This window comes from Manacus vitellinus, unplaced genomic scaffold (assembly GCF_001715985.3).
Source record: "Manacus vitellinus isolate BGI_N305 unplaced genomic scaffold, ASM171598v3 scaffold_57_pilon, whole genome shotgun sequence".
NCBI classification, from domain to species: Eukaryota; Metazoa; Chordata; class Aves; order Passeriformes; family Pipridae; genus Manacus; species Manacus vitellinus.
Window position 1 is genome coordinate 3712124 of NW_021940666.1, and position 18766 is coordinate 3730889.

An 18766-nucleotide genomic window follows, 5' to 3' on the forward strand; every position below is an offset into this window, starting at 1 on the left:
AGAAATAGGAAATTCATACAGAAGGATGTCAGCACTGAGCATCTTGTGCTTTCACTCTGTCAACTCCTTCACACTCTAGAGCAAGTAACAGCCTCAGACAACTTTAGGAAATTTTCCAACTGAATCCAGCCCAAAGCAGGTATTAAATATAACAAATTTTTTTGGGGGGGGGGTTGATAAGAGTCCATTTTTATCTCTGAGTTTATTACAGCATTCCAATAATAAGTTTTCAGCACTGAAATTCATTTCAAACTTACCATGACCTCTGCTACTATTGATGTTTGGAAAAAATAGTAAAAAAACCAAACCTTCAGAGGCTTATTAGCCATAGCAGCATACTAGCCAGAAATATCCAAAAATGAAACTAAAAAATAAACCACAACATTTTTAAAGAAAGCAATACTTTACCAACAGAGGACTAAAAATATTCGATAACTTACTTTTTCTGCATTTTCCTGTTTTTTTCTGCCTGACCTCCAAGCTTGCTGAGACCTAAGGCATCCTGAGAGGAACCATCTGCTTCTCCCATGCCGCCTAAAAAAAACAACCCAAAAACCAGCCTTATGTTCTCAATCAAGTATTTAATCCTTTGTAATATTACTGATCATGTACAAAGCCAAACCCCCAAGCCCACACCCCGTACAAAACAAAAAGCAAACCCACCTTGTCCTAATCCTTCCTTGCTTGTTTGTCCAGGTCGTCCCTTCTCCTTCTTGCCAAACAAGCGGCCGATGGAGGATTTGATCCCCTTCTTTTTGGGAGCTTTGTGAAGGGAATCTTGGCTACTGTTACTGCTACTGGGATTACTTGTTTGCCCATCTTGAGAACCTGTTGAACTTTACCCACAAAAAGTCATAAAGGAGCCCATGTAAAACAAATTCACCAGTGTAACAGTGAGAGACAAGTTCAGGGTTCTGTGCAAGTTGATTAACATTCAGTAACTCACTAATGACATCTAATTTCAGTTTTTATGAGTCAAGAAAAGAAATTTATCCATTAAAATACAAATAATTAAATAAAAAAAACAATGAAAACAATGCAAGAAAAGAAGACAGGGAAATAAAATCTATATACTATAATATGGAACTACAAGTCAATAGAAGTGTTTAAAGTGCAATTCAGAGAGGCTAAAATTGCCAACACAAGTTCCTGACCAACTGAGGCAGACAATGAAAGTTTGAAATACTTGAATGGAATCCATCCCAGGCACTTTGAAAAGTCCATCTGTCCATCCAAGTGATAGTTATTTTGCAAGTTATTTCTAAATTTATACCTAAATTCCAACTTGAAGAGCGGAATTGCATATTTCTCATTTCCTCAACATGAAGTAAACTTAATGCAGATTTGAGTACCAGAAGAATTCTTCATATAAAGCCATTTCTGATCATTAACAAAACTTGTATTCCTATTGTTTATGCAACAGTATGTGTTCATACTCTTGACTTTCAAGGAACACTTCAACATCCAGACTAAAATCCTACAGGCTGAACAGCTCTGCAGATTTAGGATTTTATTCTGATGATGTGAAAACTGAGTTTCTGGTAGGTCTGAGTGTCCCAGGAACTTACTTCCTGATGTCCCTGATATCTTCATGGCTCACTGTGTGCAAAGCTCCTTTCTGGACTCTGTCCAAACGCAGAGACCGAGGGGAAGAAGGTGGTGATGTCTCACATTTTATTGTGGTTTTATCATCTCGTACCTCTTCTCTGGAAGCTGGAGACTAATGGAAAAATCAAGGAAAACTTGGGGAAAAGCCAAAACACAAATGTAGCATCAACACTTCACAAAACATTGAAAGGAGAAATCAATTATTTCACTGTTAAAGGATTACTCTTGCCATTACCATTCTCCAGTTGCTTATTTTTGGCTTGACTTCTTTCTGAATTTCCTGTTACCTTCAGTGATAAACTACTAAATTTCAGTCTTAGCTACTGAAATAAGCCAGTAGCACTTATTTAGTTCATTCAGAGAGCTAAGAACTAAAGTAATGTAGTAGCACCACAAAACTAATGTACCTCACTTCAGTTAGAGCAAGTGCAAAAATCAAAAGAGTCCTGTGAAAAGGATCATTGGCAAGATTACTGACTTGATGAAGTCTTCATATTTGTGGCTACGGTTGATCTTAAAGTTTTAATAACAGAAATTATAACTTCACAGATCTTTAATATTAAACAATGATGCATCAAGACTGCAAAACAGTGGTTACAAACAGAAAGCAGCACAACAGTCTCCACACAGCAAAAAAAGGCAAACAAACAAAAAAAAACCCCACAAAACAAACCCACACTTATGCTAAAATGATAAACCATAATCTTGCTTTATTACAGAGTTACCCTGCAAATGCTTTCTTTTATGTTCCTGTTATCCAGTAATGAGTTCGGGGTCAGGGAAGGAGATGAAGGAGCACACCATTAAACAAACTAAAGATTTTTACCTTTCTACGGTGTTTCCTTAAATCACTAGGCTGACAGATGCATGCAAAGAAAAGAAATTTGGAAAAGCTGTATTTATTGTAAACTGCAGCACAGACTGAAACAACTAGTACAGAGACAAAACATCTTAGGGAGAATATAAAAACAATTACAACAATGGCACAGAGAAAGATACTGAGTATGAAGTACTCTTCAAACCACAGATTACTTAAAATGTATCCCAGAAGAGAGGAAGAGAAAAAAATAAACACTTAGAAACGGTTATCTACTGAAGTACTGTAGATGTTTGAGTGTATTGGTACTCCAGGCAAATTAGCACACAAAAAGTGCAGCATTTTCAGCAAGAAAAACAGTGAAGTGTTGCTTTTAAAAGGTGAGAGACTTCCCATTATGTGTCAAGGGCTTGCCTTGAACCTACATATCACCCACAGCAGCCTTAAATACACTGCCTGCACTAGTCCCTCCTCACAACTTAGTGGTTCCTGCAGCTCTTTCTTACATAGCACAAAAAGCAGCCAGTATTTAATAACCGTGAAAGACAGGAGTGCCAACAATAGTTGGTTTCTATACAGTAACAGGATTCTGTTCTAAGTTTGAAGTGCTGAAATGTTTGAGCAAGAGTCCACCACCAGTTTTATTTTACCCTCCATCCACTCCAGAATTCCTCATTTCCCAGGTACTGTTCACCTCTGCCAGTGCACAGAGCAAGGCAGAAACCTTGAGTTACACAAACAAGTTATTCCCACTGATGCTGATAAAAGTTAAATGTAGGTAATTTGTTTAACAGTTCTCATTATTTAAAAAGACAATAACCAAAAATAAAGTCAGTCCCCTTTTAAGTGGGACAAGGCGGGGGACAAGTGGGACAAGGAGGGTGTTGCTTCCCTCGCACAAAGGATGCCTTTTAATCATTTTTGATTTAGAATACATGTAAACTATGCAGCATTAATATGGAAAGTTTTGTTCAATCTGACTGTAGAGTACTACATTAATAAATCATCCAGTGAATCATAGAAGGGACCTTTAAAGACAATCTAGTCCCTCCCCAAGTTCTTGACAAAACACCTGACTCATTTTACTCTTGCTGGATCTTTTATCTATTAAATCTGATGCTCCATAAAAATGCAAATGTTTACTATATGGAATGAAAACTGTCCACAAAAACTGGCCAAGAGAGCTGTAGGCTTCACAGTTTATCATGCTGATGCTTTTTAATCATGAGGAGCTTTCAACTGACTGAACTGCAGAACCACTACTGCAGGTAGCCTTAAGCTAATTTGCCTACATGATCATAAACTGATGCAACTCCCTATTAAAACATTGAAAAACACAGTAGAACTATTATTTAGTCCAATAATTCATAACAGCTGTTCCAGAAGTTTCCAGAAAGCTCTTGTTCTGTAATTCTAGAAGCATAGCTTCTTGTTTTCAAGCTTTCACAAATCAGTTTCCAGGTACAAAAACCACCAAATGCAACTGCAAACGGCAGATAAAGTGACTTTGATTCAAAATTATGATGTAAAGTCAACTTTAATTACAGTTCACTTTTCTTCAATTACATTAGATTATAAGACACATTCTCCTAATCCAGTTTTTTGGAAAAGAGTCACTTAAATTTGTATACGGTTTTATGCATGAGAAGTACTTTGCTTATCTACTTATTACTGTGAAATGTTAAAAGATAAAGCACCTCATATCCTGAATTTTGATAGCACAATTAGTAAGTACAGTTTCCAAAACCATATGGAAATCTGGAGACAAGGTAAAGTGTCTAGAACTAAATCAGAAAAGAAGCTTTTCCTGGAGAGTGCTTGCAAATAAATACCAGTATCCAAGATGCTCCTTCCTGAAAGGTATCCTAAAGAAGAGAAACTGTTTATTTATGTAAAAATATGAAAGGGGAAAACTTGTATCTTGTTTTTACAGATATGTTTCCATGTACAAAGCAGCTCCTAGAAGGATTAATTTTTCTAAGCAGTCATCAGAATGTCAAAAGAATGGATCTATCTTTCTCAACTCACTGAACTGCTAAGCCTGAACTACTTCATCAGCCGCAAGGTCTAACAGATGTCTTTTCCCTACCAGTTTTAATAGCCTAAAACAGGACAGTAGCACTCATTATTAATAAAACAGCAGTGATACCACCACAGTCTTCAAGACTAATATGCAAATCACCTTTTAGCTGAATGTTTAGTGGAACAGTGGACTGCTAAAAATGAAGTTTAAAGCAGAGGGAGAAAGTGGTTGAAAAGAAAACATTATTTCTTGTAGGAAGGGGAGTCTGAAGAAAGACCATAACAACAGAAGGAATACTTAGGTCAAGATGACGAAATAATAGGAAAGTTTTTCCTAATCATTATGAACTGTATCTTACACTTTTTATAAATGTTGTAAGGAAGCAGTAGAAAAATCTAGAAAAAGGAAAAATACAGCTGAGTAAGAAGGAGAGGAGGGGGAAAATCAAACAACCCATTTCCTAGAGAAAAGAAACGCTCTTCCAAAAAAAACCTGGAGTTAATGGGCACTTACCAGTGTCATGATCCCCAATCTGTCCACTTCTCGAGCTGGGCTGTGTGGGATCCGCCTTGGGGTGGAGCGGCCACTGCCAGGGGGGGAGGAACCAGCCAGGGAACCACTGGCATAGGAAGGAGGGATGGAGCTCATGGAGCGGAACCGGCCATGGGCATCCAGGCTGCCACTGCCCACCCTGCTTTCAATCTCCTCTGCTCGCTGCTCCGTGTTCTCCTTCTCTTCTTGGATAAGTCTAAGGGATAAAAGAGTTTTAAAGGAATGTGACATTCAAACAAGGGCCATATGACCAGAAGGAGTGGGGCATTAGGAAGGATCAGTACAAAAGGACCGTTTTCCAAGTGATTTTTATCAAAGCCCTGACAGCAGAAAGGCCATACCTGATCTCTTTGTTGATGGCATCCAACTGTTCCTGAAGCATTATGGCCAAAGTCTGAGCATCAGCCTGACCACTTGGTGACAGCAGATCAACTGAGCTGAATATGGTCTCTCTGTCATCCTCCACATCAGACACATCAACATCACTCTCAAATGCTTGTGCCACATTTGCCAACACACTTGCTTGCTGGGCTCGCTCCCAATCCTGCTCATTCAGAGTCTGAACCTAAAAAATCCATGAAAAAAAATCCAAACTCAGTGGACAAAAACATGATGTTTCTATTGATTTTCAAGATGTTTAAAATAATTTTTTAAAATCTACTTACATGCTGAATGCATCCATTAAGATAGCAGTTTTTAGAGAAATGTAAAGAAAAAAAGCTAAAATGTAGGTAACTTTTAAATTTCATTTCACTGGAAGATGCAAAATGGACAGGCTTATTGAATAAATTCAAACATCACATATCTTGGCTATACACACTTTGAATTATGGTAGAATTTTGCTATCAATTCCTTGCAAATTTTGGAATCAGTCCTGAAAGGGACTTGAAATAGTTTGCAGAACAGTAACACATTAGAATAGTGTATAGACACAGAAGTAGGACTGTTTTAAATTATATTTTATAGGTCTAGCAAAATTAAAAACCAAAATTTGAGTTCAAAACCATAATCTTGCAATTTTTGCTAACAATTACAAAGACCAGTAGCGGTGCATTAGTTAGTGAAAGAGGATCTATAAAATCTACTTTATTGCTAGGTACTCCAGTTCTAAAAACTCCTTACAATGATTAGCCCTATGTAATCTATTTTTTCGTCACAGATTTATTTGTATTTTCATTTCAGAGTTCTGTTACCTTTGAAGGTTCATCTCTGAGAGCTGCCAAACGTCCCTTCTGGGGACGCCTCAGCACGGAGGAGGTGCCAAAGGAGTCTGTGTGAGTGTCACCCACAGAGGAAGATGTCATAGGGAATCTGAAATCTGGTCTGCTGGTACACACAAACAATCATTTAGCTTTAAAAAGGGAAGGGAAGAGGGAAAGAAACCAAAAATATTCACCCAAATGATTTCTCTCTTCCTACTAGTGCCAATTGCTTTTAGGCACTGCATAAAAACTGTCTTATATGCTCTATAAAAATAGGTTTTATAGCTATATAACACAAAATTACATTTCACATAGTGACTTTAAAGAAAATAGAAAAAATTGAAATACTGCTGGTACCTATGATGGAGTGATGTGGCTCTGAGTCTCACTTGGTCATTTTCAGCCCTTAATGCATCAACATTTATTGCAAGTTGATCCTGCAAAAATAGATACATCAAATACATAACAATATGCCTTCAGAAAAAACAATCAGTATCAAATAGGGATTTATAAACTAACATTTAAGATTTTGGTCTCATTTCTGTGAAACTCAGAAATAACAGATTTTAAAACACACCCATCAACAATATAAAATGTAAAAATTGGTTTTGTTGCACACAATACAGCACTGCCACAAAAGGCCAACCCAGAGTAATTCTGCTGCCTCTCTACGCTGACTCTAGTAATGACAACATACATTTTAAAAACAGCAATGAAATAAAATTCACATGCTACTCACTTAATTATTATAAAGTGATAATAAGAAGAAACAAGAAGATTTTTCCAGCTCTCTGCACAGAAGGTTCTAAAAGTATTCACTTTGAACTTGGACATTTTGACACACCCTAGAAACTCTGAATTTAACAGCAGAGAAATCCAATGAATGAGAAAACAAGAGAAGACCAATAAAAAGTGGCTGATGATGAACATCTGTGCCTTGTGTGAAAACTGCTGGCCTACACATACAAGAATTCCACATTTTGCAGAACATTCTTTAACATTCTTCTTTTTATTACAGAAGCACAGCCTCCAAATCCTGTCCTATAGACTTACCAGAGTGATGTGGGGAGGTGCAGTACACCTGTGATTTAACAAGCTATAACAAGTATTATTTCAGAACAGATGCTGTGACCACAAAATCAACTGCCACTGCTTAAGGATGCAAAGATACGAAAGGCCACGCCACTTATTTAAGGAAGGAAAAGTTGTCATTTCCAGGGCAAGCACAACACCAGACAGATGCTATTAAAAAAGCAGCAGCCAAGTCTAATAAATTAAAGAAAATTTTTAGCAGTTGCACACGTATTTCATACTGAAAGCTTTAAGAAAACCTTATGGGAAAATGCTCAACATTAAAAATGTATCTCTTTTCTTTTTGCTGTTCAAGGTCATATGTACAAACATATAAAAATTCTACACAATCCCCAAGCTTGGGCAAATTGCCAACATACCCAGGCACTTTACATATTCAGAAGTTTTTGAGTAAAAGGTTATGTATTACCTATAAAAGCCTAATAAAACTGAGGCACACAATACCATAAAATGAACAACTCCCTTCTTTTAAACAGAGCAGGTAATGTTAAATTCTGTGGGGAATTAAAACCTGATCCTGCTATGTAGCAAGGCAGCAATGATGCTCCAACAGAATATTTCAGAAAGGCAGAGTGTACCTTTTCATGCTGAAGCTCCTCTATTTGCTTTTTTGCATTTTCAATTTCTCGAAGAAGTGAATTCTAAAATAAAAGGTATCACAGAGTAAGTCACTTATAAAAAGCTTTACACTTTTAAACCATAACCATGAGGAGTATCAAAAATAATTCAGTCAACATTATACATCTTAAATTAAAGATACTTTTTACCATCATTTCACTTTGATTATAGCTGAAGGTTTATCCTTCCGGGTGTACAGCCCTCTAAATAATGGATTTAGTAATAGTACTGGTTCCATAAATTTTTAATAGCAATAGCAACCTTTTAAAACTGCATTTGAAAAAGTCTGACTAGTAAAAAAAATACAGAATAATTAGGCAGCTAAAATAATTTAAAGTAATTCACTGAGTGGTTATTGAGATGACTTAGCAGCCATTATCCTTAAGTTTTCATTCTATTTGCACTTGCTTGACCTAAAAAAATTACTACACAGTAATTTCTTGGATATACTGTACTTTCAGAACTGCAATACTCACTGAATTAAGGGTTTTTCTTAACATTAGAGCTGTTTCAAACTAGAGATTCCCCCTTCTGATAGGAAACTTATAACTGGTTCACTTTCTTTTCCTTTTCTACCACAGCCAAAACAATTAACAATTTCTTGATTAACAATTTCTTGAGGTTGTTAATACCTTTATTACATGTTTTAGATGAACTACAATTTCATATGTGAAAAAATAAATCACTCTGGGAAAAAGACCAAGTGATCAGAACAAAGTCTTAAAATTTTACCTGCACATTTCTTTCTAACTTATCATAAAAGAATGAGCTGGAAGCCTCCACAAGAACAATTCTCTAAAAGCTGTTACTTAGAGTAAAGGACAAGCAGATTTTCCTCATTACTCATGAAAGAAGTAATGGAAGATAGGAGGGAGTTTGGGTCAGCCCTAAGCCACCCCCCAATATGCAAACATTTAAAAAAAACAATGCTGTCATCTGTTTCTTAGAAATTGAATTTAGAAAGACTGTTATGACTGTTGATATCACAACATGGCCCATAATCAGAATTTCTGAAGCAGTTGGTGATGTTGAAAATAGTGTTGTTAACTAGGAAACACAAGGCAAAGTTTGCAGCCTTAGATGCCAGATAAGCACCTTTATCATCAACTCGAAGGATAACAGTAGGACCTATGTTTCTTCTGCACCACTCAATTCCTCCCAGCTCTGAGAGTATAAAAGCAGGGCAAGGAATGAACTAAATCCCTGTAATGATCTGAGAGTCCTGGAATTATGGAAGGATGTGTCAGACACCTGACTGATGGTTTAGGGATGAGAACTGAATTGAAATGAATGCAAGAGGAAGCAAACATTTAGTAGAAGTCTGAAAACATCATTCTACTTATTGAAGTGTTTTATTGTCATGACTTTAAAACAAAATTCACACAGCTTTTACTGAAACATTTTCCCCAGATGATCATTTCAGTCTCCAACAAAGGAAACCAAATATTTTTTTAATCCAAGACAAGGCAATTCTAAATCAGCATCAAGCAAAGTGCCACTTTAGAAGACCTTGCTTTGTTGGATGCAGAGTAAGATAATCTAACTTAAAAGGTATGTGTGAAAGAAAAATCCATAAGGAACTACATCCAAAAGCAGAAGAGAAAGAAAAACAGTAAAAGTGTGTCACAAGTTGAATGCTGGGGAAAGCTCCAAGGGGTGCATTGACAGTGCAGGGAACAGCCCAGTTACATTCACATAACGAGTCCCAAAATGATCTACCTGGGAAGAAAACACAACGTTGTTTCAATTTGCAAGAATCCCACAAGGACTCAGGGGAATTGGTATAGCCAAAAGCAGTGGGAAACAAAAGAAACTGAACTAAAAAGGCCAAAGTTCTAGTCCTAATTCTTTAGGCTTCCTGTATTATACTGGATGAGCCTATTTATGCAATCCACACCAATCAACCAGGAAAGGATAAAGTTGCTTAAAATTAAAAGATGCCTTCTCAACACTGCAGTGCAATGCCCAGGGACAGTCTCAAAAAACTTGAATTTTATGTACATATTTTCAAAATCCACACTAAAAAACAGCCTTAAGAGAAACTATTTATTAATAAGGATTTCATATTTATTTACTGAAGTTACAGATGTGTGCAAACTGCACAAATCACAGAATTCTGAGCATTCTAATTAATGTATGTGCTGGAATGTGACTTGTTACCTTATCTTCTAGGGCAGCCATCCTTTCCTTGAGATGCAGCTGGAGCCTTTCATTGGATTCAGACAGAAGTTTATCAACAGTTTCTGACAAACGTTTATTATGCTCTTCATTCATCTTTTCTCTCTGTCTAGCCTAAGATACAGAAAAGCTACTGAAATAACTTCATATTTTCAATGTCTATAACAATTTCCAGGTTATAAAGGCAGTAAGCTTTCTTTAACAGCAATATTTTTCCAGAGAGGAATACTGGATGGACCTCCAGGACTCTGAGGGAGTATAAGGGACACTTCACAGTTTAATAACTGATCCAAAATCAGAAGTTTGAAAATCTGAGCCTATATTAAAAAAAAACCAAAAAACAAAACAGAATTCAGAATGAATTCCATTATTTATAACCCAGAAACCAATTTTTCTATAATCATTTAATTCAGCAAGTTTTTGATCTCTCTGTTCATCAGAAAGTATGAACAGTAATCAGATATGAATAGTAATAGTAATATTACCAGTAATATTGAATATATTTTATTGAGTATGTGAATATATATTGAGTTTAAGAATAGTAATCGGATATTTTCTATTTTCAAACTTTCATGGCAGACTTTCAGCTTGCCCTTGAGATTTAAGGTGAGACATAGTACAGTGACTCAAATCTCCCAAATATCAGCCAGCCCAAACTCCAGCTTTCTTTTAAAGAGAGAAATAAAACCAGTTTTGCTGAACAGTAGCAGCCATGAAGGGGATTGAATTCTTTCTTTCAGCTCTATATCTTTGTCAAAATTATGTACAATACCCTTAGCAGTTCTTGATTCTTCTCCTCTAGCTGTGCTTCCATCTGCCTCAGTCGTTCCTCGATGTTGCCATGTCTCTCCTCAGCCTGTCAATTTGAAAGCAAAATTAGAATTTGGGTGGGGTTTTTTTAAGGTTTCAAAAGTACAGAAACATTGAAGCACAGTAACATTTCTAACATGCTTTGCACAACCGCCATTTATGGCAACACAAAATACAGAAAAGATGCTTTTCTGTCACCAAAAACCTTGCAAGGGTTCATATGCGAGTAGCAAAACGAGGAAACTTCTCACCACAAATCCACTGCTCTTTGCAAATGAGCTTGCAAGAGCAGAAGTTCATTCACATCCCCAAGAATTAAAAAAGAAAAAGAAAATAAAAATAAAAACTAAGTGCATTTTCAGCTTTTCCTCACTAGTCTGGAGGATGTGACCCTGTGTTAGTACCCATGACAAAGCAGAAAGCAGCAAGCAGAAACAAGGACTAAGATACAAATTCTACCTTCCTAAGCTTGGTGGTAAGTTCCAACACTTTTGCATCTTTAGCAGCAGATCTCCCAGGAGACAAAAGGTCAGACTACAGAGCCAGTTAGAGATAGGAAAGATAACAGGGAAAGAAATGAAACTAAGACTTTCAAAGAAAGCGCGCACACACACTTGAAAAGGCTCACTTGCAGTTACTAAATATAATTCTTCACACTTCATTAGCTCATTTGCGGCCCTCTAAAAACCTTGATATTTATTAGTATCATTACTTCTCTTGCTCCCCATACTCTTCACTTGGTTATCAGTGAAAGGATTTTGGGTTTCCCCTTCAGAAATAGTTCACGTTTAGAAGGATTTTATGCCTAACATTGAATTGATTTTAATAAAGAGCACCAAAGTAATAATTCAGAGAGACATTTTCATAATGTAACATCATTAACAGAAAACCTGCTCAAGTTCCAAAGAGCAGAGATTTTTAAAAAAAAATTTAAAATAAAAATAAAAATCAAGAAGAGTGTCTTCAGAGAGGTGAACGGGAAAAGTAGAGAGAACAGGGATAAATATTTTCTGAATTATTTGTGGGAAAACCAGAATGTAACAAAGCCAACACTAACACCAGATTTCATGCAGTGGAATCAATGGAGAACAGAGTCTGGAGGACACCGTCCAGGGGGCCTCACCTTTGTAAGTGCTGCAACTCTCTGGGCCAGCTCAGCTTCCACCTCTGGCAAAGTCTCAGCCTTTCTCAGGGTCTGCTGCAACTTTTGCTCAGCCAGTTCCAGTCGTTCCTGTAATTGCCTGTTCTTATCTTCACTCTGCACAGGATCACAATCAAAAATGCTTAGGGTTAAAAATGGTAATTAATTTTCAAAGCAGCAAAGAACAAGCTGTGAATCTTCTACATCAAGGCTGTGCTAAGGCAAGGGACAAATTCCTCCATATTTTAAATAACACTATGCATATTACTGCAAAATTTAATTTTTTTTTCAAGTGTGTACAACTACTTTTATGAATTATACCAAAAGGAACTTCTCTTGTTGACAAAAAGTTGCCTGCCTCTAATTAGAAAGCGATTGGCTAAACAACCATTTCTGGTTTATAAAGCTGGACTTTCCTGTCAAGCATATGTCAAATTTCCACTCCCAGTAAAGCAACACTCACTTCTGTTACAGCCTGTAAAAATCACTACACACTATACAAGTTTTAAAAGGTTTCAGCTTAGAATGAGTCATTCTTACACACAAACCTAAAGATGTTTGGATATACATATAACAACTTAAAAATCCACAACTAATAGGGACAAAAGCCATGATGAAGTGCACTGAAATTCTCTAAATCATTTCCCCTTCCCAGTAAAACTGTGTCATCTTCATTCCCAGGGTAAAACTCTGCAATGTACAACTCCAATTACTGAAAAACAGTCACTACCAACAGCCCATTACAAATGACATTTATCTCCCTAAAAGCAAAGTGCTTCAGTAGAGCATGAACATGAATTATTTCCATCAGTTTTATGCCGAGCAAAATGCACTTTATCTTATTTCCAATCCCAACCTGTCTGTGCATGGAGTCTTTAGTGGCAATTTCATTTTCAAGTTTATCATTGAGGTCGTGCACAGATGTAGCTTCACGTTGCGCAGCGAGGTAGCGTTTCTCAAGAGTTGTAATTCTCTCTTCCATGTCTTCCTTTTGGGCCATAGTCTGTGCAAGATACAAAGCAGAATTCAGAATATGAGAGAGAATTATTTTGTGATCAAACTGGGGGGCAAACCCTAGAAATAATAAAAACTAAAAAATCTGACATTTCTGTTATTTTTCTCTGTATAAAAAGAAGTGGAAAGAAGAGCCTCACTTAGGCTTACAAGTTCAATTACTTTTTTAAAACGGTGAATGATTAAAAAAGACTTATCTTTATTATCTTATGCCACAGATCTGCTACTTACTTTTTCAATGGTACAAACATAGCAAATCTTGATGTGCTGGGAATGGTCAGAGAATGCTCTTGGACTTAACTAAGCACCCTATTTAACTTCTACTTAATTACAGTACACTGCAATAAACGGGACCTCAGAGATTAGTGACTGATCAGGAACTGTCAATGACAGCACTGAAATTAAAGTGATTCTTCCTCTATGTACATCTTTAAAAAATTTAAACTTTATGAATAAGCTTAGCTTTTATGACAAGATCAAGTATCTTTTCAAGAACATGGTAAAGCTTGCAATGTTAAATCTCCAATATATTAATGAAATATCTAAGTCATAGATTTAGCATGAAGATAAATTGTCTTAAGCAACTGGTCTTTTATATTAAAGAAAGAGATCATGCCCTGAACTATTTTCTTCTCATCTATCAATACAAAGACATTCAAAAGCATAAAGGTTCAACTGAGCACCAATAAGACTAAAATTTGATAAAGCAGTTGCATTTGGGACTCCCCAGATTCTGTCAGCTCCCTCCTCACCTCTCGTACATCTCTCTGTAACTTTGTATTCATTTCTTCAGACTTTATCAAGTCTTTTCTGGCTGTGTCAAGATCTTCTTCCAACTCTGCCACTCTGCTGGACAGAGCAGTGAGACGTTCTTTCATTTGTGTCTGCTCTTTGTTTTGCTTATCTATAATGTCTTGGAGTTCAATCACTTTAGCAAGGTTTTCATCATGGCATAAAGAACCATCAGAGGATCTCTATTAAACAGGAAAAAAAACCAACTGTATTTGGCATGTTGCAAATAAGATTGAAAAACAAACTGTTACTCACCTGTAAACACCCCTCCACAAGGATAATTTTATTATTGGATAGACTGCAAAAATTGAAAATGTGGTAGCTAAGACTTTTTAATTAGATGATCATGCAAAAATATCTTATTATAGTTTAAAATTAAAATGTTACAGGTAATGATTAAAAGTCAGATATCAAGTAAATAGCTGTACCTTCCCATTTGTAGTCGGTGTATTTTCTTGTTCATGATTTATATCCAGCATCCCGTCTGGAAGTGTTTTCTTCTGATTATTTTGCTCTTTCAGAATCATTAACTAAAAGAAAAGTTTACACACACATGTTTCAAGTCAATTTCTTTCTCACTAATAATATAAGGAACAGCTGAAAAAACAAAGGAGTAAAATAACAATTACTTATTCTACTGCGAAGTATTTATTAATAAAACAGCACAGGCACCCAACTTAGGCCACTGCAACCCAAAAATTCTTATTTTAAACCCATATGAACTCTTTCCTTTCTTTTATTTTGTTTTCTTTGGGGGCTTTTTGGTTTTTTTTGGGGGGGGGCAGGAGGTGTCAGAGGGTTGAGGTTTGTTTTTTTCCCCTCCTGCTCTTTCAAAGCAACTGAGTTAAAAATTAATTGTTGTTCCATTTGGCAAAAAACCAATAGCAAGAAGCAAAAGTGAAACTTAATAAACTACTATGTATTTTATTAATATTGACTAAACTGCCCACAATGCACATATGAAGACTTAACTTTTAAGACAGAAACCTACCTCTTTATGTGTAGTACCTAGTTCTTCTTCCAATAAACTACATCTTTCAAGTGCTACTCGTAACCTCTCCCTTACCTAAAAAGATAATTTCAAATTATTTGAAATCATTCAAATCAGAAAGAAATCAATTTCATTTACTGTCATGCCCTTTCAGATAATAAATGACACTATTTCCATTACACCTGCCTAATCTGCAGTCAGTACTAATTACAACACAAAAAAATAGCCAAATAATGTGTATCTTAAAAATCTAGTTTTTCCTTTTTTGTCACAAGCAAATAGTATTTCAAGATGACCTGTAAATTTAGGCAAGAATTAAACATGCCCAGAATTTGCTTGTTCTTTTGCAAGGCACAGAGTGTGTAGGCTTTTGCTTATTTCTGCTTAAAAAGAAGAATTCTGCCTAAAGTAATTTGCCAGATTTTATATCCAAGGGTCACAAAAGTCAGGTAAACTGTGAGTTGGCAACAAAACTCACAGTGAACTTTAAGACTTGCATATCCTGCTGCCAATATCAAGCACAGCTGAAGGGAGGGGTTCCTTTAATTCAGCTTCATATCACAGTGTAAGCAGACTCCTCTCTTCCTGTTCTCTCTTCCTTGTATTACATAATCAAAAGACTAAATTCTGATATTGTAGAGCTAAGCAACTGTATGCAATCCTACAGCAAATATATTGCCACTGAACCATGCTGAGTTTACATTAACAGAGATAATGAAATACTAGAATCAACCACAGCACCTTGATTTATTTCCACATTAATTTAGGAGAGCAGGTACTGGATGTAGTTACAGTTCAGAGATTTCTACAGCTTTAGCACAAAATGGCCCACACAAAAGAGGGGACAGGATGAAGCACAATATTTCATTACCTTTTCATCAAGGGCTTTATGGTGCTCAAATAAAGATTTTAGTGCTTTGAGAACTTCCACTTCACTAGAAACTCCTGCTGGAGACTGAGCTTGCCTCTTCACCACAGTCATTCTCAGAGATCGCTCATGCCTGGAGACAAGACACTCCAGATGTTCCAGTAACAGCTAAAGCAAGAAAAAGGAACAATGTTTATTCCTGTTCTGAAAAGCTGCAGAAAACTTTGCCTCCTAGAACATTAAGTTTTGAGCTCTAAACTTCAAATCTCAGAGACAAAGAACGTTGTATCAAGAGTAAGGACCTGTTTTTAACATTTGACCTGCATTAGCAGCGTAAGCTGCTCAAACAGATCCCTACAACCCACTCACTCTGCTCCTCTGATCCCAGGAGCTGTGTGATTACAAAACTTTCACAACCAGAAAGCTGAATGGCAGACACAGTGCAGTCTTACAAGCTTTTCCTGATTCCGCACAGCAGCATCTGGAGCTGTGCATATAAGCTTCCAAACTTTCTTAATCAACATACATTTGCACTTCCACGGGGATTCATGTGCAAATATTGGGGAAAGAAACACTTCTAGCTTTTCAAATTCAACATTTAGTGTTTTCCTCCATTCCTTAACAATGGTGAGCTTGGAGAAGACAAGGAACTAACCCTGGTATTATTTCTTTCTGCTTTCAGTTCAGCGATTTCTTCTTCCCTTTCCAGCAGCTGCTCCCTGCATACATTGAGCTCTTTTGTAAGTGCTGCAAATTCCTGGAATAAACCAGACAGAAATATCAGGATACAGTGAGAGTGGATTCATGTGAACACCTGACAATTTCTTGAAGCATTCAGATGACTAAAGTCAATACAATTTACAGTCGTGCTTAGGTTCAAACACTTAAAACCTTATGTTACCAACTGTAAAGACAAAAAAAAAACCTGTGAAGACAAAAGATGTTTGACCAGTACTTTTGAAAACTCATTTGTCTCTCAAGGCAATTGTCTGAGTTGGGGTTTCCCTGGTTTCATCATGGTTAGGCTTTGGGAACAAAGATTTAGGAAGGCTTGTAACAAAGGTGGTTTCCCTGGTAAGCAAAGGGAAAAACACATTTGTAATGCATTTTATTATGGATTCAAAGAGCTGTTTCTTTTGTGTATTTGTTTTGTTTGTTGTGGGTTTTTTTTAACAACTGCTAAGGGAGACACAATAAAACAGAGCCCAGTAAAATAAAGAAATCAGAAAACATGATAAACTTCAAGTCGGGATGTAATTGTGAGAGACAATGCATAACCCTGCCATCTACCAGAATACAGCTACATACTGGAATTTCATTTATGCCTTCTTTGAAGTCTCACAAAACAGAACTGAAGCAGTGCTTTCCCTACAGTCCTGCTGGAAATCTCAGAGGATTAGAATCAGAATTTTCTCAAAGCCGAGCCCTTGGGTTCAAAGCCCTCACAAGGCTCACCCTTCAAATTCAGTAAAGATCTCACCAAACAAAGCTCAACCAAAGTGAAATAATACAGAGTGAAGTGTCATCAGGGAACAGGAACTGAGGTAACTCAAACAGTTACTGCATGTTTATTACTACAGTGAATACAGAGTAGTCAACATTAAAGAGTACCTTTCTACAGTTTTGGGTTTCTGTCAGGAAATGATTATAGCAGTATCTGAAAGAGCCACTCCTTCCTACACCACTTCTGCTCTCTATCAACAGCCTCACTAAAAATATTCAACATAAAAGGCATTTAAATGTTTTATCATCTCACAGAGCACACCCTGAATAGAATAAAAGGTACAACTATACACCACATTTAGAAGCAAATACAGAGCATAACCTTATCTACCTACCTACTCTGGCATAATTTAAGTTGTAATCTGAACCACGTTGGCAATTAGAATTCATGCAAAAAGTAAAGGTGTGAATGTGGACAAGTCCATGTTGTAGAAAAAAGCTTGTAGGAAATGGGAAAAAAACTTCATGTGCTACCAACACAACTTAGGATGTGAAAATAGATATGCATCTGTCACTCCAATGGCCAGTGAACACTTAAGAAGCACTTAGATAAGAAAACATTGAAATACTAGTAAATAATACTCTTTTTTGTTGTAAAATAAGGAAAACACTAATAAACAAGTGACGTGTCTAACAAACAAGACACTTATTTAATAAACAATGGATTGGTACAGCTGAACTGGTGATGATCAAAACAAGGTGAACACCACAAATGACCACCTAAACGGAGACATACCATGTGCACAAACACTGTTTCTCTAATTTTTTCAAACTCTGCAAAATATACTGTTTAACAGATAGTAGCGGCATGTCAAGTGAAAGCTTCAGATGGAGCTGTTTTGTAGCAAAATTCAAAGTGGCAGGAGGCACATGCTTAAAAACAAAAGGCCACATCAACCAATTACACTACACTCTGTAAATTTTAACTTGCAGCTAAAACAGCCAGACACAGTCCAAGGACACTGCCATTTCCAAGATTCATTGGGAAAACTTTATTCTAAAATACACATGTGACTGAAGAGACAAAAAGTCTGTTGCGCATTACATACTTACAGTGAACTCCTTTGGAATTAGTCATGTATGAGGCTTTTAAAAGTGGTAAAGACAGTAATCCCACCGTCACAGATGCAGAATCCACCCCTATAATCCCTCTTCCTAAATAAAAACCTGCTTATTGGAGGAAAGTTTCAGTATAGTCTCCTGGTTAATCAGCAAATAACTGCAAAAAGTCTAAATTTATTTTCTTTTTTCAACTGCTAAAAAAATTACTTCTCTACCACACTTCATAATTACACACATAAATATTTCACTGCAATATTTTATTTGTATTCTTAAAAAAAAAAAAAGAAAGAAAGGCCTATTAATTTCAAAATGGCCTGGAAATACACTTAGGAAAAAAATTAAAAGTAAATCCAGCTACTGGAACTTTTATACACACAACTACAAAAGGGTCCTGGGTGCAAGTAAATCAAGAAAAATCTACTTCAGGCTTCACTGGAGCTGACAGAAAAATTGCCTCTACTACAAGCTGTTCCTTGACATCCAAACTTTTCCTAT

The 18766-nt window shown here is 36.4% G+C and overlaps 1 protein-coding gene across 12 annotated transcripts in view; it reads right to left on the reverse strand.

The window, feature by feature from the left end:
• The window catches only part of PPFIA1 (PTPRF interacting protein alpha 1), a 53537-nt gene that overhangs the window by 16806 nt on the left and 17965 nt on the right, over positions 1-18766 (reverse strand). For 6 of the 12 annotated variants that reach the window (XM_018081819.2, XM_018081821.2, XM_018081815.2 and 3 more), the window contains 19 exons: positions 16362-16463; positions 15710-15874; positions 14839-14913; positions 14276-14377; positions 13808-14029; positions 12898-13044; positions 12024-12158; positions 11360-11434; positions 10863-10946; positions 10073-10204; positions 7873-7935; positions 6560-6639; positions 6194-6326; positions 5666-5668; positions 5342-5565; positions 4962-5196; positions 1569-1720; positions 664-836; positions 441-534 (listed from right to left, as the gene is read on the reverse strand). In XM_018081819.2, the coding sequence (XP_017937308.1) occupies positions 441-534; positions 664-836; positions 1569-1720; positions 4962-5196; positions 5342-5565; positions 5666-5668; positions 6194-6326; positions 6560-6639; positions 7873-7935; positions 10073-10204; positions 10863-10946; positions 11360-11434; positions 12024-12158; positions 12898-13044; positions 13808-14029; positions 14276-14377; positions 14839-14913; positions 15710-15874; positions 16362-16463 (2396 nt within the window). The remainder of the gene's footprint in view (positions 1-440; positions 535-663; positions 837-1568; positions 1721-4961; positions 5197-5341; positions 5566-5665; positions 5669-6193; positions 6327-6559; positions 6640-7872; positions 7936-10072; positions 10205-10862; positions 10947-11359; positions 11435-12023; positions 12159-12897; positions 13045-13807; positions 14030-14275; positions 14378-14838; positions 14914-15709; positions 15875-16361; positions 16464-18766) is intronic. The other 6 variants (XM_018081826.2, XM_018081825.2, XM_018081823.2 and 3 more) reach the window with 4 other exon arrangements.